This window comes from Chionomys nivalis, chromosome 6 (assembly GCF_950005125.1).
Source record: "Chionomys nivalis chromosome 6, mChiNiv1.1, whole genome shotgun sequence".
Lineage (NCBI taxonomy): Eukaryota > Metazoa > Chordata > Mammalia > Rodentia > Cricetidae > Chionomys > Chionomys nivalis.
This window is the reverse complement of record NC_080091.1, coordinates 64,866,385-64,883,733: the sequence shown is the minus strand read 5'-3', so window position 1 is coordinate 64,883,733 and position 17,349 is coordinate 64,866,385. Positions and strand designations below refer to the sequence as shown.

General features: G+C 38.0%; 1 protein-coding gene across 5 annotated transcripts in view; it reads left to right on the top strand.

The window, feature by feature from the left end:
* Positions 1–17,349, top strand: part of Arap2 (ArfGAP with RhoGAP domain, ankyrin repeat and PH domain 2) — a 169,904-nt gene that overhangs the window by 65,011 nt on the left and 87,544 nt on the right. For all 5 annotated transcript variants that reach the window (XM_057771585.1, XM_057771581.1, XM_057771582.1 and 2 more), the window contains one exon: positions 6,150–6,328. In XM_057771585.1, coding sequence (XP_057627568.1) covers positions 6,150–6,328 — 179 coding nt within the window. The remainder of the gene's footprint in view (positions 1–6,149; positions 6,329–17,349) is intronic.

Here is a 17,349-nt window from a genome sequence, read left to right as displayed (position 1 = left end):
TATAAATATGTATCTACTTTTCACCATAACTATGGTGGGACTTTCTAATAATACTATAATATTCTCCTAGATAGCTCCATGGTAAAGCAGTTGCTGTGCAAGGGTGAGAACCTGAGTTCCATCCAGAGCAGAGCGTATGTTTGTAATTCCACTGCTGCTACAGCAAAATAGAAAGCAGAAAAAGGAGAATCCCTGAACATTCCTAGGTCAGCTACTACATTAGCGAACAAGAGCCTGTCACAAACAAAATAGAAGACAAATACGAACACCCTAGATGGTACTCATACCATGGCAGGCACGCAAACACACACACACACACACACACACACACACACTGAATGTAAAGGCGTCTACTCCTCAGACATTTGACCAGCTTTAAACTCTGTGTCGCTGTGAAGTATTCTGTGGTTTGAGTGGCCATTCTGAAGCAAATGGGGACTTCTTTAGCTGTGTTCTGGTTTTTGTTTGTGAGTTTATTAGAATAAAGTGATATCACTTAAGCAAAACAAAACAAAATACTATAGGCCACGTATTTAGTTTTGAAGATCTTATGGGTAAGGTGACTGATTGTAATGTGTCTTACCACCAGTGTCCTCTTCATGTGTCTTGGACTCATATAATCAGCTTCCTATTTGACATCTCAGCATGGTCTTCAATAGTATTTCAGATGTCAGATTTTCAAATTCCTCTTTATACCCTCTTCACCAAACCTTCTCTTCTAATCTTCCTCATCAACAGAATTAAAGACTAGTGTGCTCAAGTCATGAGCTAATACTGTTTCCTTTCTTTATTATATATCATCTAATCAGTTCCAGAATTCTGTCACTTTGTCACTTTGACTTTGAGATTAAGACTAGATGCTGACTGGTTCTCAATCCCCACAGTGTCACCTGTTAGCTCAAAGCATCACTTTCATCTTGATTAGTCACTTTACTGATTCACTACAAGTATGTCAGAAAAACTATTCAGTATGAAAGTCTGATCATATAATCTCATTCCTAAGGTCCCATTGTCTTCTTTTCTTACTGAGAACAAGCGTAGGGTGTATGATGTACGAAAGCCCTTTTGATTCTTGATCTGGTATTGGTCTTCTTTCATTCCTTCCTTCCATGTCTTCTTCCCTCCTTTGCTACATTTCAACAACAAGGGACTCTTGGACCTGTATCTACAAGTCTCAGTTTCCTTGGGGCCACAGCATTCATATCTTGCAATGTTCTAGCCACCTTCCTGCTTGCTCCAGTCCCTTTTCTGAGGCTTTTTCTAGTACCCTACGTAAAGTAACTCTTCTCTTGCCCCTCATCCTCTGCTTTATGCTGTTGCAATTCACTTGTCACTGAGTAGTGTACTCTAGTAAATGTCTGTGCTTTTATGGCTTTCTTCCTTTCAGTGGAGTTTATTCTCTGTGAGAAAATGGTCCTGCTCCTCATACTCAGAATAAGCCCGTAGCATAGCAGCTAATATTCGTACAGGTAGTGGTTATCAGTTTGACAACACTTCTGGCTCTCACATTGATGGCTGGTTACACTGAAGGGTCTTTCTTTAGATAAGATCATATTAAAAGTAAAGTTCCTGGCTGAGTTTAATGGGTGCTTAAAATTCTAGCACTCGGGAGGCAGAAACAGGTAACTTCTATAAGTCGGAGGTCAGCCTAGGCTACAGAGTGAAGGATCTGGAGAGAGAGAGAGAGAGAGAGAGAGAGAGAGAGAGAGAGAGAGAGAGAGAGAGAGAGAGAGAACAAACCTCGCAGTGAAGGTTGAGTTACAGTTGGTGATTATGTTCATGGTGGTTTCACTTGCCCTGTGTCACATTCTCTGGTATCCTTTGTAACTAATGAATCACCTATGCTAAATTTTGAACTCAAAGAATATGATGTTTGTGTTGACAATTTGAACATTTCTGAGTCTTTGGTGTTTCTCAAAACCACAAAAATTAATTTAAAATTCATTGAAGAGATTGCTATTTTATTTGTCTACATTATAGCAAAACCACTTTTATTTTTTTCTGACTTGTAATTTTTCCCTAACTTGGATTATCATCCATGGAGAGAAGCCATAATAGGGAATGTTCCAGAAAAAAATAGTGCTTAATAAACTGCTACCATTCATATACAATCAGATATTTATTCTTAGAAGGACTCAACCTGGTAATCTGCCCTCTTAGTCACTAGAGGTATAGACCCCTTATACACAGGGGATTTCTGAATCTGTGTACAGTATCAAGTAACATATATACTACATTCTTTTCTATACATATATACATATGATAAAGTTTTATTCTTAAATTAGAGACAGTAAAAGAGGGCCAACAATAGCTTATGATAAGGCAGAAGAGTTATGGCAACATTTTTAGCAAAAGTTACACTAATGTGATCATCTATTCAAAAATATCTGAGTATCCTTTTAGCTTTTTCACTGAAAGCACTACACAGATCTCCTTGGGCATCTTGCAAATTGTCCTTTATCACCGTGACCACACTTCAACACCACCAGTAAGCAGTGTAAAAGCTTATGTAATACAGGTGCTGCATAGTCATGATGCTTTACTTGATAACTGAGATGACTACTTCATGCCTAGTGGAAGAACATCGCACACAGGGTGACTCATACACTGGAGTAGGGGATACCTCACGTCTTCAGTCAGAACAGAGTGGAATGACTGAAGGCTTAAGGCTTAACACACGACTAAGAATAACATGTAATTTAAAGTTTATGAGTTGTTTATTTCTGGAACTTCACATATTTTTTAAAACCGTGGTTCACTATCTCAGCTACAATAGCCCCTAGGTTGTCTCAAACCATATATCAAATAGAAAACAATTATTTGGTTTGAAAATTGTCAAAACATGTTTTCCTCATTTAGGGATGCACATTTTGTACAGCCTAAGACAAATGACTCTTACAATCTGTTTGATTCTGTGTGCATTAGCTGTTCGCTGTTTCTCTCTGTTTACTGAACTGGATGTTCCTGGTTTTTTTTTTTGTGAATGGAATTTGTTTGTTAACAACTTCATATAGATTATCAGCAAATTTCATCAATAAAAAGAATACACACACACCGGCGTACGTGCGTGCGCGCACACACACAAACACACACACACAGAGCATTCTCTGTATTCTCACTCCCCACTCTTTCTTAGTTTCCTGTCACCTCTGTTATCACACGGTACTCCTGAAGGTTCCCTTCCCATAGCCATGCCTAAAATGCTGTTTTATGACACACTGATTTTAACCAATACTCTGTCCGTGTGTATCCAAATATCCACTGGAACCTGGTGGCCTAAAAGTTTTGTGTACAACTAAAGATGACTGTGATTCTGCCAGAATGAACAGTTTTCACGAAGTCAGCAGTCAGGAGTAGGGCTCCATGAACCCTTCCTCAATCTGTGATTGGCAATCGACAGTCTTGTTCAGGCCCAATTCAGGTAGATACAGATATAATGAAATCATATTTGCAGTGGCTATCTCATATAGAAGAAAGCACTGCAAGTCTCTTATCCCCCTTTTGCATCTTAAATTTTTATCATTTTTCTGAAATGTTTTCTAAGCCTTATGAAATCGAGGACTGTTCCATAATAAAGAATAATTGCCTGGTACTGCAAACCCCACTCAAACCCCATGGCTGGGAAGGTCATAGCCCCTTACTACTGTGATATAGTTAAATAGTCTTGGCACTGAACTATAGTCCAAATATTTATGTGGTATATCTGTAGAAACTATAGTAGTGCATGTGGAGACATATGGATTTTCAATCTGCTTGTTTAGAATAAATGACAGATCAGTTCTCAGCCCCAAACAGGACATTCATTTCTTATTCTTTGTTTTTTTTTCCCCCATATATCAGAAAATTCAGAAGCTAATAATCCCAGGGATTCATCCGTTTTTTCAGTACTGTTCTACTATAAACACACAAAACATGCAGTTGCCAATTTAAAATTAATTACTGAGATATATGCTAAATGTGGTCTAAATGCCACAAAGCTTTGGTATATGTCATTACATTATATTTATATTTGAACCCTTTTATGAATATTCAGCAAAGCAACCATCCTTTACATTACTTGGTAAGACTATCAACTTCAGAAGTTGAGTGTAAATCGTGATAATTTAGAAATTAAGATTTCTTTTGAAGTAATTTTGCATTATTAATTAAACAGGAGTGTACCTCATGAGGAGACTTATTGTATAATCCACGGTAAAGTTGTGGATTCTCTGATAGGCAATCTTATGAGAAAAGAAGTCCTGGATTCCACAGTTTAGCTCTGGTTTCTCTTTCTATGAAAAATTTTGCCACTTGAGATTCCATTTTAAAAAAATTTGTTTTGATAATCTCTCCCCTGTTTGATTTGGGAGTCATTATTATTCTTGTAGATAATATTTGATTCCTGTTTTTTTTTTTGCGTTCTTTCTCATTGTGCATTTGACATTTATCCACATCTGTGGATCTTTTCCTGTTGAGGTTGTCTCTTCTCACATATTGTTGCTGCTCTGCTCATCTATCCCAGTGTCCTGAAAACGGGCAGTGATCTGTGAGCTGGATTGTCCTGCCATCTTTCATGGTCGTTTTATAACGTCAAACTTCCTCTTATTCTGGGCTGTTTATTTGGGGGATAACATCTGTGAATCAGCTATGCCTTACTCCCTTTAATATACTGACATTTGAATGTTCATATATTTTACTTTTATTGTACACTTGATATTTATCTTCTTAATCCTGAATTCCACACTCCCAGATTCGCCTGCCCGTCATAAACACAGGATTCTCAATTCTGTCTTCTCCTTGCTAATCATCTTGAATTGCTTTTCCTTTGTTTCTGTAATTCAAAGCAGAAAGTGGTTGTTTTCTGTCTATATTTCTCATAATTTCCTTGTAAGTTCAAAAATTATCAATATGTTCCTCTTAGTTAAGTCTCTAAACCAATGTTGGTTCCTTATGTTTTTTTCTTATGTTGTCCTTGCTCAGACTTCTGTTCTGACCTTCAGGCTTCAGTTTGGTTTTTCACATTGTCCCTCATTCTCAAGACCTATCTATCATGTGTCCCCCCCCCTTCTATGGTGTGAAATGCAGTTGTGTAGGAGTTGAAATAATTTTTAGTATAATTTTAGCACTACCTTTCTTAGTGACCTTCAGCAAATCACTTACCTCAGTTGAATGGATTCATATATTACTTGATACAATTTGTATGACATTTATTCACATCTGGGCCCCATTATCTGTTCAAATCTAACTTCACTTATTGTCTTGATTGCTCTTTGGAGATTACACCACATTTCTGTTCCCCAGTAAGTATGTGGTACCTGATTGAAGGTCACTTGGCTTGTACGGGGTAGTGTAGTATCAAGTTTTACTTTGTCAGCTGAGTTTTAAAGCCTTGAGTACTTCCTTATTTCGACTTTCTGTTGAGTACTGAACCTGCTTTCTTCTGTACACCATGGCTTCTTACTGTGGTTCTGACCAAGTAACCTGACAGACAACTTAAGGGAAAAGGTCTTACATTGGTTCATGGTTTCAGAGAGCTCAGTTCTTGGCCACTTTGCCTCAGGTTCTTGAGAAAAGCCAGCCAGAGGAGTATGGAAAATAGAAAGTTTCTTCACCTACGTACGGAGAAAAAGCAGAAAGGAAGAAAAACACTTTTCAGTGGGTACAACCTTCAACAGAAATACTCTTTGTATTGCTACGTCTTCCTGTTCTGACCTTCTATTCACGTTCCATAACTTCCCAAATTAGTAACACCAACGGGGGGAGATGAGGTCACAAACTCAAAACAGAACTCTAATTGAAATATTTCATTGCAAAATTATGGCAAATAGAAAACCTAATATCCTAAATCATTTAAAAGTGTTTCTCAGATGTAAATAAGGTCATAGGTCTCCTGGAGTTTTTTTCTGAAATGCTGAGCCTTCTTTGGGGTTGGAAATGAAGCCTGAGATGTGGTATTTCTTGAATGATTCTAGAAGCAGCTCATTTTACTGGCTCTAGAGCATCTACAAAATCTCTTCTGTTAAATTTGAGCTCTTGACTCTGCTGACAGTGCAATTTAGGCAGTGGTTGTGGGAAAAAAAAAATTGTATGTTACTGGTTTTAAAGCAAGAGGCTCTCATGTTAATGTTTCTATGTTTATATGCCTTATACATTTTCTCCTTTAATTTCAGAAGAGAGAAATGATTGGATCAGCATACTATTAAGTGCACTGAAGTCACCATCCGTTACTGCACAGTTGCAAGCAGCTATGGCACCTGAGAAATGTGGATATCTTGAATTGAGAGGCTACAAAGCCAAAATTTTTACTGTATTGAAGGGAAACAGTGTGTGGCTGTGCAAAAATGAGCAGGTGAGCTTTGTAACATTAATTGTAAATTACTATTCTTTGATAGTAGCAACTGTGTTTAGCTTTTAAGAGCTGCTTGGGTTTTTATTTATAATCTTGATGTTACTTTAAGTAATCCACTAACCAAAACAGAAAATCTGGCTGAAGGCTTTGTTTCAGGAAAGTATTTCCGTCAGACCTGAAGCTGCATGCCTCCTTTTTAGCGGACCGAGGAAGCAGCATCATTGAAAAAAATTGTTGAAATGTATCCTTAGTTGAAGTAAATATAGGCGTCAGAGAATAATTGAGAATGAATACAGACACTGTTGAATGGGACTAATTCCACATTTTTCTGATAGAAAATTAGATGATAATGAGAAACAGGTGTATTAGTTACTTTTCTGTTGATGTAAAAAGACCATGGCCAAGGAAACCTATGGGAGAAAATATTGATGTATCTAGAATAAATAAAAAGCCATCATGGCAGGAAGGCTTACCAGTGAGAATGGGAATCTGAGAGCACACATCTTGAACCACAACCCTGAGCCCAAGCCAGAGAGTGGATTAAAAGTGACAAGGATGAAATCTCTCTCACACAGCTGCAATGACCTGCTTCTTCCAGAAATGCCACACCCCTCACGCTTCTCCCAAGCAATGCTACCTGAAGACCTAGTATCCAAAAATCTGAGCCTATGTGGGACATGTCTCATTGAACCACCATACTAGGTCTTATTGTCTTTATTTTTCTTTGAACAGATGTTCTGTTTGTCATGAAACTGCTTTGGTAGTAGAACCCCATTAAAGAGAGGTGGGTATAGAGATATTTAGGTATATATATTTGCCACCATATAGACAAGCACACACACACATCTGCTTGTATACACATGTCACATATACACAGTATATGGGCTTTAACTGTTAGATGATTGAATTTGGTTAATAGGAAAAACTAGAGATAGTCTAAATATTTTTGTGGAGACTTGTAGATAAAGCATTTTTCGGTGTCATACAAGCTTTATACTTGATTTTGTAGTATAGACTTCCTTTTCTCTATTATTTTAGACTTTTATGTGTAAAAGAAAATCTTCCTCCTTAGGTGCTTAATTCTTATTTGAAGATGAAAGGGTGTATTTTGAATGTCTAATCTAAGGTGAATTCATTTTACAGTGGACTGTGATAAGGTATAGACAAGGCCTCTTTTTTTATTAAAAGCAGTCATCAACTTAAAACAAGCAGTAGTTATTATCTGATACTTCAGCTTTTAGCAAACTATTCTCAAACTTCAGTAGGAGTGTATTCATTATTGGGGGGGTATCTTAGGCAATTAGTTGTGGAAGAAATCATTGAGGGAAATGGGCAAATTACTGATGTGCATCTTTAGCATACTCTTAAAAATAGTAACATAACTTAATGGTATATATGAACTAGATGTGCATATTGTTTCTGAAGTCTCTGAAGTTAGTTGACTAAAACTTTTCTCATTGGAATTCAGGTTAAGCATTCATAATTTGCATGTATCTGTTTTGAAGTTACTCTGCCAAAATGAGGAATTCATTTTTTTTACTTGCACAGACCGAATACAATTCCTCTTATTTGTTTCATTGCTCACATTAGCTAGATTATCCGAGTTTGTTTTGTTTTCTAGAAATAATTTTTTTTTGAGTTTTATTAACCCTTTGGGAGAAAGAAGCTTTTTGTATGAAATTATTTCAAATACTGTTATATTTGAAAGCAAAATCTAAAATGCTTGCCATGGATCGAGTGCCAAGTTCTATGCTAATTAATTTATAAATATACATTTTTAATCTTTCCTATAATTATAGGATCCTCTCATCTGTGCATTAAAGATGAGTAAAATGAGGTCTCCATAGTTTGTGCGGGGCTAGTAGTTTGATCATGCTAAGCTTAATCTGAAGCTAGAATTTCTAGCTCTAAGCTTGTCTTCTTACTGAAGACTTGGTTTAAATCTTTTCTGAGATCCTATCTCTCAGAAATAGGCAAGAATTAGTTTTGTGACTAATTTCATTGCTCAAAGGTTTCAGGACATGGGCTCAGTGAATGTTCTGTCAGACTGTGCACTCTCAAAGAGATATGCTTATCTAACAGGGCTGTTTTATCTGCAAGGGTGAGATGCCAGGCAAGAGCAGCTACAGGTAATAAGCTCAGTGCTTTTACTGCCTTTTATTTGTTTGCTTTGCATTTTTGATACAGGATTTCTTGTAGCTGATGACCTTGAACTCTTGGTCCTCTTGCCTTTACCTCCCAAGTGTTGAGATTGCATTCCCTGTGCCATTATGTCTGTCCCTACGTTATATTCCATGGTTAGGCATTATGGAGAGGTCCAAAACATGGGGCATCAAATAAATTTGAGAACTGGAAACACTTCTCTTTACACAAGTAATGTAGTAAGGAGGCCGGTTGTTGGTTTCTGGCTGCTCAGCCCCAAAATAATCACACTGTATTAATTCAAACACTGCTTGGTCCATTAGCTCTAGCTTCTTATTGGCTAACTCTTACATCCTAGTTTAACCCATTTCTATTAATCTGTGTATCATTACGTCACTGTGGCTTACAAGCTAAAGTTCCTGAATCTGTCTCCAGCAGGGCTACATGGCTTTTCTCTGACTCTACCCTTCTTTCTCCCAGCATTCACTTTAGTTTTCACTGCCTACCTCTATTTCCTTCACAGGCCTAAGACAGTTTCTTTATTAACTAATAATATTCACAGCACACAGATGGAAATCCCACATCAAAGTAATTAAAATAATTAAATTATTTTAAAACAAATCAGTAAAGCTGGAATATACTTCATCTTTAGATAAGTACATATATTTTTCTTGTTTGTTTAGTCAGCTTTTTTCTCCTATACATTGAAGATCTTATACTTTACCTTTAAAGATATCTTTTAGGGTGTGTTGTTGAAGACGTGGTATTTGCATCATACTTCATAGTATGCTTCAACTTGACTGGTGGATAAGTTGAGCAAGTCATCCATGTTTTGGCCCCAAGAGTAGTACCATTTCAGCTTCCCATTTTGGTGAATGCCTTATTCTCCTGAGGAAAGGCATTTCCTGCTGATCTGTCTCCTAGGGAAGCGTCTGCATGGCCTGTTGTGATAGAACAGTCTTTCGTCTTTCTCCTCAGTACACAGGGTTTTCCCCAGTGAGGGGTGGGCCTGTTTGAGGAAATCCTGAATGATAGGAGTATGCTTTGATGTAAAATCTAAATGTTTGGACTGGGTGGTGGTGGTGCACACCTCTAATTCCAGAGGAAGACGGATCTATGGATTTGAGACTAGCCTGGTCTTCAGAGTGAGTTATAGGACAGTTAGGGCTGCAGAGAGAAGCCCTGTCTCAAAAAAAAAAAAAAAAAGACAAAAAAAAAAACCTAAAAGTTTTATACATACACCCCCACAAGGGTAATTTTCAAAGATTATGTTCATTTAGAAGTGTGATGTATTTATATTTGAAATCTTGTGTCATAGTTTTTGTTAGATCTATATAATGGCCACATAACAAGACATAATTGTTTTTATTATTTATATGCAGTGAATTCATTTTGTAGACCCCCCAAAACACTTCTTTTAAAAATGGAATTGGCCTATATCATTGTAACCCAGGAATCACCTTCAGGTTTCTCTCCATCAGTAAATACGTATTCTAGTAATCACAGTGTATCTAGATGAGGGTTGGCCATTCCAGAGAAATCACTTTTATCCTAGTCACATATGACGAGCCTGGGAGGGTGTAGTATGGGTTTTTAATCCTCCTCTGCTATAACTACCTGTCTCTGGCAGTGCAATTATTCCCATTAACAGGTGTCACCATGAAGGCAGGAGGATTGCTGCCTCCAAGGCTGTCATTACTTTGTTGAAATTTCAGAGTTTTGGGCCTATTCCAAATGAGTTGAGTTAACCTTTGGGATATGTGGCAGATACACATTTGTGAAAGTACCACACGTGACTCAGTAGAGAATTCAGAGTAACACACTATGAAATGATTCTCAGGGTTCTTTGCTTGTTTGTTTTTTTCTTCCTCTAAAGTGATAGGCATCCAGCAAAAGGGGGACTGAAAATCCTGCAGCCGGAAAATGTGTAAAACTTCCTTCACCTATGCTAATATCAATGAGCCTCTTATTTACTTATTTACCCTTGGGTGGTATCTTTTCTTTTCCTATTAATCTTATTTTAGAATAACCTTTGCTAGGTTGAACATTTTGAGATACCGATGTAGGAACTGACAAACATTGTAGTTAAAATGAAGAACATCATTATTGTGGTATAGTTTCAGAATGGAGTGTCCATAGAAAGTTGCACCTAATTTCAAAGGAGGCTGCAGCCTGTGCTTTGTCAGTGTTGCTCCCTTCCTGGAGTGTTAGTAGTTTGTGTAAGGGTTTGAAATGGTCAACCTTTCTGGAAATTTTGCCTTACCACACTTACTATAGAGATGTATTTTTATCGTGACTTCTAAGGCTTTAAAAAAAATCCAATGCTGATCTATTGGGGACTCACCAACGCCAGCTGGACTGGGTCTAAAAAAGTAGGGGATAAAACTGGACTCTCTGAACATGGCAGACAATGAGGGCTGCTGAGAAGCCAAGAACAATGGCACTGGGTTTTCATCCTACTGCATGTACTGGCTTTGTGGGAGCCTAACCTGTTTGGATGCTCACCTTTCTAGACCTGGTTGTGGGGGAGGACCTTGGACTTCCCACAGGGCAGGGAATCCTGACTGCTCTTTGGGCTGGAGGAGGGGGAGGGGAGTGGGGGAGAGGGAAGGAAATGGGAGGCAGAGGCGGGAAGGAGGCAGAAATTTTTAATAAAACAAAACAAAAAAAAATTTAATGCATCATTAGAATTTGGGTAAAGGGAAAGCCATTAGAGGTTGTTTTCATTTGCTTGATCCATTGAGTTCCTTTCACTCTGCATACCCAGAAGTTACTCTGTTTCAAAGATGGTTGTTTCCAGAGCTTTTCCTCCAGTCCCTAAAGATGCTTTCACAATGCCAGCCTCCCTGCAGGCACATCTTCAGTAATCTTTTTCTTTATTTCCTGAACCTGTCTCTAGTACTGAGACAAGAACACACATTTTTCTCACTTCAATTCACTGGGAACTCACTTTTGCCACAAACACTTTAATGGTTTTTGAAATTCCCTCTTCTTCTTAGGAGCAGTGGTGTGAGCCTGCCGGCAGTCTTGCTGTCCATCTGTACCGTGTTCTCTGACTGCTCTTAACTCCGGAAATAATAGATGTCAGCCTGTGTTTAGCAGGGGCTTCTGGTCTCCTGGCTGCTCAGTTCAAAGGCTCCCTGTCTCTCTTGCTTCCTGCACTTTACTTCATTAGTACGTTGTTGGAAATGAAACCCAGAGGGGCTCTCTGACTGCCTAGTAGAGAGACTGGAGGGGACTTACATTAAAGATAGCCTGAGGCCTTTTAGTCTTTTTCTTTCTTCAGTTAGACTCTAAGGAGAAGTGAAGGGGAAAGAGATGAAGAATTAGAGAAGACCTTTGTGAGAGAGGCAAATAACATCTTGGATACCAACAATGAAATTCTTTCCTAATCACCCTGTTGGAAAACAGTGCACTGCTCCCATCCCATAAATTAAATGTCACCACTTCCATATTTTTCCATCTTAAAACCCTTCCCATTTCATTTTTTCAATATTCTTCTATTCCTTATACCTGCTTGTGTTTTATGTACTTGTAGTGTGCTATAATTACAGTGACAGTGTTTTCATATTATCATTCCTCTCTGTTTAAAAGGACTTTGGTAATTGGATGTGTACGGTTTATGTTGTGGGCATTATGTTTCTAGATGCATCTATCTATTTGGGAAGAATTTAACAGGCACTTTTCCATTTCTGGCTGATATGGATGCATGCTCTCCTAGTGGAAACTGGAAACTTAGTCTGTGGTGGGAACAGCACTGCAACTTAGAGCCCCAGGAAATTGCTGACAGTCTCTGTGAAACATTGTTATCCTTCATTTTTTATCATGTATCTGGTGTGTATGTGTTCATACTCTTGTGGTATGTAGTCGCACGTGTGTGCGTAAAGGTATGAATACATGAGACCAGAGGTTGAAACAAGAGTCTTCCTCATTCTTTTCTAGCTTATGAATTGAGATAAGGTTTCTCAGTGGACCAAGATCTCACCAGCTTGGCTTCTCTCACGGGCCAGCTTGCTCTGGGGAGCCTCTGAATCCATGTTCTATATATGGCACTAGCTCCAGAATTCTAAGCAGGCTGGCATATACATGTGGTCTGGCTTTCCTTAGAGTATTAGACTGTCAAGTACTTTAACCACTGAGCCATCTCCCCATTCTTACACCAGCCTCAATCACTTCAAATCAATTCTCTTTTTCTCCCTCTCTTTCTATCTCTCCCCATCTCTCTCTCTCACTCTGTCCATCTCCCCTGTGGGTAGATGTAAATTCAATACATAATCCTACAATCATTTTAAGGGCTAAGGAAATGAATCAATGGCCAAAAGAACTTAGCAAGCAAGCAAGAAGACTATATGCATGTAACAACAAGATACTTAACCTGAACATCAGTATTTTAGTTTTCCTGCAAGGAAATGGGACAGAAGCCAGGAGAATCCTCAGAAACCTATGAGATAGGTAGCTTGCTGTGGAAAACAAATGCAGCAAAGAGACCTTGGCTCAAATAAGCGGACATAGAGAACTGACAGCTGAGGTGGTCCTATTGCCTCGACATCTTCACTGTACAGTAGACAGGCTACTTTCACAGACACACATATATACCGATAGATAGATACAATGACAAACACACAGAATTCCTCTGATGCTTTTCAAGTACCTTTTACATTTAAAATGCTACCTAAATGGGATTTGGAAAGATGACTTAGCTACGATTACTGCTCTTCCAGAGGACCATGTACTCTAGGGATACTGAGATGATTCCCAGAAGTCAACTCTCAAGGGATCAAGATAATGATGGGAAAACAGAGACAGATCCCAGCTAGTGGGAGCTCACTGGCTCTGGACAGCTTGAATTAATCTCATTGTATTTTTCAGTCTTCTTTGTTATTATCTTTTTTGTCAATTACTTTGAGCTCCTTATATAGTTTAGAAATTAAACTTCATGAAATATTTTCTGATCATTTGATGATGCTTCAATTTTATTTATTAATTTTATTATGTTGAAATTTTGTGCATAATGTAACTATCTTTAATAAACTCAAAATACACAGGTCCTCTGTTTCCTTCATTGATTCTTTTCTAAGCTATTTTGCCTAAAAAAGTGTAGATAACAAACCAGTATGTCTAAATGTCATAATTTTTTTCTGTCTTGTTTGTTGTCTTTTGAGTTAAGGCCTCAGTGAGTAGTTTTGGTTAGCCTTGAACTCACCGTGTATCCCAGGTTGGCCTCAGACTTGTGGCAATCCTCTTGCCTCAGCCTCCCGTGTACTAGGAGGTAGATACCAACACTTCAACATAATCAAGTATGGACATAATTTGAAATATGTGTGTTGTATTTGTTCCTGGTATTTATTTCTAGTGGGTTAGAATTTCAACACATGGACATGAAAAAAATTAAAGAAAACCGGCCTTTGGCTTCCGCTTGTTAATGGTTCCCTGATAGTCTCCCATCTCTTCCTGATGAGTTTTTAAAATATCATGCTAATATTAGCCTGTTCATTACAACCAGATGTCTTGCTTGGTGGGTTTGGGCAGCCATTTGATGCTGATTGTGGCACTGGGGTTCTAACTACATAAACTCATTTGATTAAATATCCTCAAATCAGAGTTTAACAAGAGGCTCTTCCTCCTCATGTAAAGTCCCTTGATGCTTTGGCATGGGGATGGAGCACTAATAGAATTTTAATTGGCCTCTGGAGGCTTGGTTTGTATGGCACAGAATGAAGCCACAGGATGTAGGTGGTGACCTCACACTCTCTGGGTTCTCTCTCTGGCCAAGCTCTGCATCTGGTGTTTCCTAGAAGTCTGGTGCCAATGTCATACAATGCCACATCTGTTTTCAACAAATGTTTAAGTACCAAGTTCTTAAATTCCTGGCAGGGAAAACCTAACATTCACTATTTTTAAAAATAGATTTGGGATTTCAGCAGATTGGGGGTTAACAATTTCTTCTTTAATTTCTCTCTTTAGGGATCAGCATTTCATTTTGCCCTTTTACCATATGGTTTTAGCAATTCAGAATTACTCTCACTGAATAAATTTGTATAAATGACTCATTTTAGTATCTTGGTCAATATTTGTGATAATTTTTCTGAATATTTAGTGCAGAGTCATTCCATGATTACAGATGAAATAAAATATTTTTAAAATATTTTATAAGTAATGGATTCTGCCTGTAAAACTTCTAAGTGAGAGCTTTCTGCACACATCAAGCTCCTTACTTACATTACTTCATTTAATTCTTATGACAATACTTTAAGGTAGAGTTACTCTGTTTACAAATAATGTGGTTTAGGTCGAGGTAGGTAGCTTGCTAATAGTTATGTAGCCAGGTTTCTTCCTTGAGTCTCAGTGCCAAGGCATTTTCACATTTGCAATGTCTGGGATCTGCTAAGCAACACATGTGGTCCTTGCTGCTGGTGGTAGTTTCCTGCTTTCTAAATTTCTGTGTTGGCCACAGAAATTAAATATAGAACATTGCTTACTCTACAAGCCCTCCCTAGCCCTTTGCATTTCATAGTATAGTACCCTTACCAGTTTTATCAGTTGGTAACCTTTTAAGGAGTGAATGTATGGTTTCTCTTGTTTTTCACTTATTTTTCAGACTGAGACTAAAGCTCACAATCAGAATGTAGTTACTGGGTAATTTTATTTTATTGTTTTTGAATATTTAACACACATATTTTATTTTACTTTAAAAAATCATCACATCAGCTCGTTACTTTGGAGTGTGTACTTTCTTGAGATTCACTTTAGAATAGACAATGCATTCCGTTGGCTTCAGATAGAAGTGGTAGATAAAAGAGATAGAGTTAGTGATAGTTAAGTACACTTGAGTGCCAGTCAGTGTGACTGGACATCCTTCTGAGCTTGTTTTAACTACATGAACTTGCTCCTCCCCAGAATGATGCTGAGGGAGCTACTGTCATTCTTGTTCTTGAACACGTGATGAGCTAAAGTTGGAGATGTGTCTGAACATTAGTTCTTCTTGGTGGCGTCATTTGACTGGTATCAGCTCTTAAGGGGAAAACTTTTTATAAGCACAGATATCATATTGTCTGTCCATCTGACTGTCTGTAAGTTGTTAGAGGTACTGAACCCGCAGCCAAGCTTTCTCTTTCACTGTGTTACAACTTGTTCTGTCTTTCCTTAGACTATATACTTCAGGTACCTTATAGTCTGATAGTTTTGTAAGTCCTAGTGTATAGGTTCTAGTAATATTTCTTGCATAATTCGGGTCTTAAATAAATACAGATTTTTCAGGATGAGTTTTCCTGCTTTGAAAGATAGTAGGATGCATGCTTCCAAGTTCAGGGTTTTTCAGACAATTACAATTGGTAGCCCTTTGTAAACTCCTGAACACTAGACAGTGATTTCAACAAGCATGACTCCAGCAAGATAATTTTTCAGCCCTGCACAAGCCTCAGAGCCCAGGGCAAATAGTAACTGAATTCCATTGTGTTCTTATGCTTGTTTGTAACCAACGGTTGTAAAAGAATTGTGCATATTTGGATTGTACTCTGTATTTCACTCTACCGAAGGCTTAGGGACATCCTTCCTTCCTGGTATCCTTGGGTCCTCGACAGGCTAGACAAAACGCTGTTTAAATTCTCTTAGCAGTTTTGCTCTGAGATTCAGTGGCATTATGAGAAGCTTAGCTTAGACTTTGGTTTTATAAAATTGAAGACTTTTATTTTATGGTTCTGCTCATTTTTCATGATGCTAATTCTCAGGATGTCAAAGAGAGATAAACACAGATAGCTTTGTCAAACACCCAGAAATGGGACATAGTCTGAACATGTTCTAATAGTCTGCAAGGGGACTAAATATCACCAAAGTATTCTTAATAAGAAATGCAGTTGTTTCCCATTCAATAGCTCTCAAGATCACTGACATTTATTTTGGTACCCTGCTTTCTATTTTACAGTCAACTGGTGCTAGTGAGCCATGCGCATCCTCTAATTACTCAGAACCATATGGCCATGGCAGACAGCTGATAAATGGGTTACAATTTTTCATGATAAGAAAATATCATCTTTGTCTTGCTAGGGAGAAATTTGGAATGCTGAGCTGACCCTCACTTTACCCGGAATTACAGCTTTAGATGTAGAGACTTTACGACTGGTTTGTAGAGATGAGGGGCCATCCATCCAGGCAGGAACCGTGGTGATGAACCTAATCAGTATCCATAACAGGTTGTCATTTCCACCATCTGCTAGTCTGGTGGTCAAAGCATTATGAGCCTTTATCCTTAGTATCACACAGTACTTGCAGGCCAGGCACCTCACAGAATACTGTGAACTGGCCTGATACCCTTCTCTTGTCGCAAGCTTCATTGTGGGAAATTGTTAGAAGGCCATTCCGTGAAGGCATACTATATTATCTAGAATATGTCCCTTTATCAAGTTTAGACAGCTACCTTATTTTGCTATTCTCATCTTCTTCATTTATAAAAGGGGCTTAAGTTTCCAGGCACATAACTTTGGGAGTTTATCCAGCATTTGTACCATGCAGCAGGGCAATTTATATGGATGATTAGGAATCGGTATCTTAATTTACCAGGTAAAATCAGCCCTGTGCTGATACGTGGAAAAGTGTTAAAACATGGCTGCTTAGAATAGTTTGATGTCCCTCCTCACTTGGTATGGTGCTTGTCATCTGAGACTAACTATAGAAAATGAAAACGTATCACCCTCTCATTCTAATTATTGCACAGCAGTCAACAGTTTACTGTGTTTTGCTTTTACATTGTTTTTAATTTTTTTATATTACTTTGTAATTTTGTATTCTTTATTCTTAAATTCGGCCTTTCTACCTTAACACTGTAAGTCATTTATTAATCTGTAAGAAAGTGTAACATTTTATTGATTTGTTTTCTAAATAAT